General features: G+C 41.0%; 1 protein-coding gene across 1 annotated transcript in view; it reads left to right on the forward strand.

Moving 5' to 3' along the window:
- Positions 1–75: 75 nt before the first annotated feature.
- The window catches only part of FOXN4 (forkhead box N4), a 14,424-nt gene continuing 10,137 nt past the window's right edge, over positions 76–4,362 (forward strand). The window contains exon 1 of the mRNA XM_010151859.1: positions 76–158. Coding sequence (XP_010150161.1) covers positions 76–158 — 83 coding nt within the window. The remainder of the gene's footprint in view (positions 159–4,362) is intronic.

A 4,362-nucleotide genomic window follows, 5' to 3' on the forward strand; every position in this document is an offset into this window, starting at 1 on the left:
GGTGCGGGTCCCTGCCCGCTGCTGAAGTGCTGGATAGCTACTGAGCGCTTCTTCCTCTCTCCCCCTGCCCAGGAGATGATAGAAAGCCATCTCCCGTCCATAATGTCAGGAATCATTAGGAATTCAGGGCAAAACCGCCACCCCGCACAGGAGTACAGGTGAGGCATTTCTCCGTTTCAAAAACAGGCACCGCGCTGCCACCGATGTCGTTTTCTCGCTATAATCCCTTGGCATATAGGAAATCCGAAAATCCTTTCTTTTTTTTTTTTAAAGAAAAAGTTAACTGCGTTATTTCTCCTCTCTATATTATATTTCTAAGCTGGTGACCGGTTACGATGCATTGCTTATTTGGAAGCGTTCCTATTTAACGTGTTTTTGATACTAAACTGTGTTTGATGCCTACACTTGGTTGACCTTCTAGTGAACTCCCTCTACTGTACGAGCATTGCCAGAGAAGGATATTCTTGTTCAATAATAATTATCTGAAATTTCCCTTTCAGACCACATTTTGTGTTGTTAGGAAGCAGTCATGGAGAGGCTACATCGAGGGCAATAGGCGCTACAAGTGTTTTTTCATAAAAGCAAGTACTTATGTAGTCCCCCAAAGCACTGACTTCTCTGAGATCTGATATCAGCGGGAACAATCACGGATTTATCAACTCCCTCTGATAATTTACCTAGGCATCGATTTATCATTTAAGAGAATTGTTAGAAGTCATGGGATAGCTCAGCGGGAATTACAGTGCACTGGGTTAAGTTAGGTTACATCTCATCACATGATGCCAAGTTCCAAGAAATACGGAATAGCAGAGCACGATCCAGTTCTCACAGTACTAAAAGGAATAATTTTCTTGTTTTAAACTGAGGAGCAAGGGACTGTTGCCTTCCTCCCAGTCTGAGGGTGTTTTCACCCATTTCTGTGGGTAAAAGTGGTCAGCCACAGGTATTTTCTACCAGCCTCTCTCTATTCAAAATGCAAACACTGCGCTGCAGCCTCTTGCAGCTCAACAAGTGATTTGTTATACTCTCTGAAGCCACTGTGGAGGAAGGTTTGTGGAACTCTGTTTTGCTGTTTATTAAAGCACTGTTTGCTCTAGGCGTTTTTGTTGGCTCTGTAAATATTAGTAAAGAAATTATTTGGTATTTAATGGCGTGTATAAGAGAGACTTCTGGGTACTTAAAGTCAGTATCTTCAGTGCCCTGAAGAACATACCACCTTAACAAAGACCCTTTTTATGGAGAGAACTATTCTTTAAGTCATAGCTGCAGAAAAACTCTTCTTTTTTCTTTTTTTTTTTTTTTTTGAGAAAGATAAATCCTATCTTACTGCCAGTAAAGGAATTGTCAGTGTTTCTCCTTTTATTCAGAAGTCAGCTGCTTTAAAAAACTGCTTTCAGTTCCCTGTTAAATATTTTCAGCTCAAAGATCCCAGTTCTATGAAGTTTTTAACCCACTTGTGATTTCTTTAGTGCAGCTTTAAAATGAATTACTTGGTCTCATTTAATAGTGGCAAATTCTGATAAAAATGCATAAAATCTGAACTGCACCATAAATGCAGAGCAGTATTTGTCCTACTTCATGAGAAAACACTTTGGATTATGTAAAAGAAAATCTTTTAGACTGAATGATTTTAAGAAAAGAATAGACCTGTCAAATTCTATCAGCTCTGTTTACTCTCCTGCTGTCACCACAGTCCAAGACTGGAACCCACAGTCCCGAGTTCTCCATGGGGGAGCATCAAGGCTCCACAAAATGGGGAATGGCCTCCAATTAGTGAGTGGGAGGCTGGGGCTGTGCTGAGAATACTCTTCTGTCTCACTTGGAATCTTTCAATGGGACAGTTGGACTTGGAGGAGACCAGCCTTTCCTGCGAGTGTGCGGGAGGAAGCGTTGAAAAGGGAGGGAGGGAGTGGGCGTGTAAGCAGGGGATCAAATCAGCAAATACTGATAAGTCTTCATGCAGCTGATGCTTACAGTTTGGAATGGGGATTTTTTATTTTATGTTCTGGGTTTGTTGGGTTTTTTTTAATGGATGGGGGTGGTGTGTGTGTGTGGGGGGACAAATCCCTGATTTTGTCACATCTTTGAATTCTATGGATCCAAAGCATCTATAGTAAATTTGATGTAGCACATAGAGGAGTGATGAGGATCAGGCTGCTATGCAAAGTCTAGGGACTATTTGCGCCATAGTGAAATGATTTTAGACAAGCAACTCTTCCTCCCATGCAGCTGCGGGGATATAAGACTTTCTAGTCCAGGAACAAGTAAGACCCATCGCATCTTCTCCAGTGCTGATGTTTTTATGGGGCTGTCACTGGCTACCCATGCAGAGTGTTACTTCATACTGGCAGATGCCTCGCACTCTCCCAGAGACAATACCGCTGCCTTCAACATTTCCATAATCGTAATCGAGGCAAATATTGCTAATGAGTTCATTTTACATTTCAGGGAATAAAAGCAGAGAATTGTAACACACTGGGGTGTTTTTTAACCCTTAACACTCTGTTCTTGTTAATTATAAATCTTACATTATGTTTTAGTGTAAATATTGTGATGTTTAAATCAAAGCAATAAGCGGACTAGAAGTTTGCTATTCGGTGGTGCACTTGCAGTTGTTTCAGCACAAAGCTATATAAATTCCAAGAGTCAACTCAAAGGCTCCTAAATTAGTAAAGACCTTGGAGCCGGTCTCTGAGAAACAAGGTTCTTCGGCTCAAGAACGCTGTGGTCTTCACGCAGTATTTATAACCGAAATGTGCAATCTGTCCTTTTGAGTCCTATTGGCTATAACATACATCACCAGCACAAGAGAAGTAAGAGATCAACTGTCATGTGCAGAGGCCCAGAATCAGATTTAACATGCAGGTCTTGAGCAGTAGGAGCCCCAGGGAGGCAGATGAGAGGCCAAAGTGGGCCTGAACTAAGGCTGCAAAAACACTTACAGACCAGTAAGTTTTCTCCCAAGGAAGGCTCAAAATTATCCTAATTCAGTGTTCCTTGTTTTCAAATACAGCAGCGTAGTTATTTTTCTCAGGGACTATCCCATTCCCAGACTAGGTACAGTTGTGTGTGGTTTATTACATAGCATATAATAAATCATGACATGAAAACCAGGCCATTAGAAGGGAGACCAAGAGTAACTTGCTGTGGATTATTTGGTATACCTGAAAACCCAAATTTAAGGAATTAAATCATCACTTTAGGTAACAATGTGGCATCTACAGTTTGAAAGACATAACTGAAATGTATAATTCCATTTGAGGAAATAATTTAAGATGTAAAGCTAACCCTAGATCAACAAGTTAACTTCATGTTTTGCAGCTCAATATTTTGTGTAAGGACCACGTTTCTATTTTTTTATGTTACTGTGTATTTCCAGTGGATAGAAGCCTTGCATAGTATTTTCAAGGCCTTGCAATGCACTTTCTATACATTTTAAACAGGAATTAAGTTTTAAATGGATACATTTTGGTCAAAAAGTACTACTTGGTCACTAATACTTCAACATATTAGTAGACAATGTCCTCCTTCACCCCGTTTTATTTGCCCCTTCGGTTCTTAAATAATTGGTCTGTATTTGTTAGCTCATGAGATCACCTGATTAAATTTGTGTTGCAATAATTGCTAGCATCGTTTAGCATAAACACATATTAAAAGGCATAGACAACTGCTGAATTCTGTATATTCCGGATGTGATTGCATTCAAGTGGGGAAAAGTCTTTATCTTTATGAGAGGCAGTACCTTTTAGCTCACCGAAGTGGTGGTCTCGTATCTGGTTTTGCACGTTGGTTTCTGGAGAGCAAGCTACAGCTCGGGGCTCCTGAGTGTCACCACCGGGGATGGAGGGAGTCTGGGAGTTTGCATGAAGGACATTTCTGCGGACAAAAGGTTACAAATGCATAACTAACGAAAGCGTAATTGTTCCTGAAGAAAATGTCAGTGTCCATTCCCTTGACACCATGTGTGTCTGACAGGGAGTGAGATAATGACTCGATGTGTCGGAGGAATTTCATCACAGTAGTTGCTTCATTCTTTCAAAAAAATGTGAGAAACCTCCTAGGAATCAGTCAAACCCAGGCCAGTGTGGATTGATTTAAGTGGATTAGCTCAACTGTTTCCTTTGCCGTTCCTGAAATGTGCTAATCGGTATTAATAAAAAATTATGGCCCTTGCTCCTCAAATTGTCTTGCAGTTGGGGGCAGAGATGGGAAGGACTGGTCTGTACCCAGGCAATATCCTGCAGGATTCTCCTGCTTGCCTGCCTCCAGTGAAACCAGAAAGGAGCTCATATCCTGCCTCACAAACAGTGCTTGATGGTTCAGAACAAGGAAACAGAAAAGGGATTTGGACTTTTTCAGCAT

This window comes from Eurypyga helias, unplaced genomic scaffold (assembly GCF_000690775.1).
Source record: "Eurypyga helias isolate BGI_N326 unplaced genomic scaffold, ASM69077v1 scaffold17905, whole genome shotgun sequence".
NCBI classification, from domain to species: Eukaryota; Metazoa; Chordata; class Aves; order Eurypygiformes; family Eurypygidae; genus Eurypyga; species Eurypyga helias.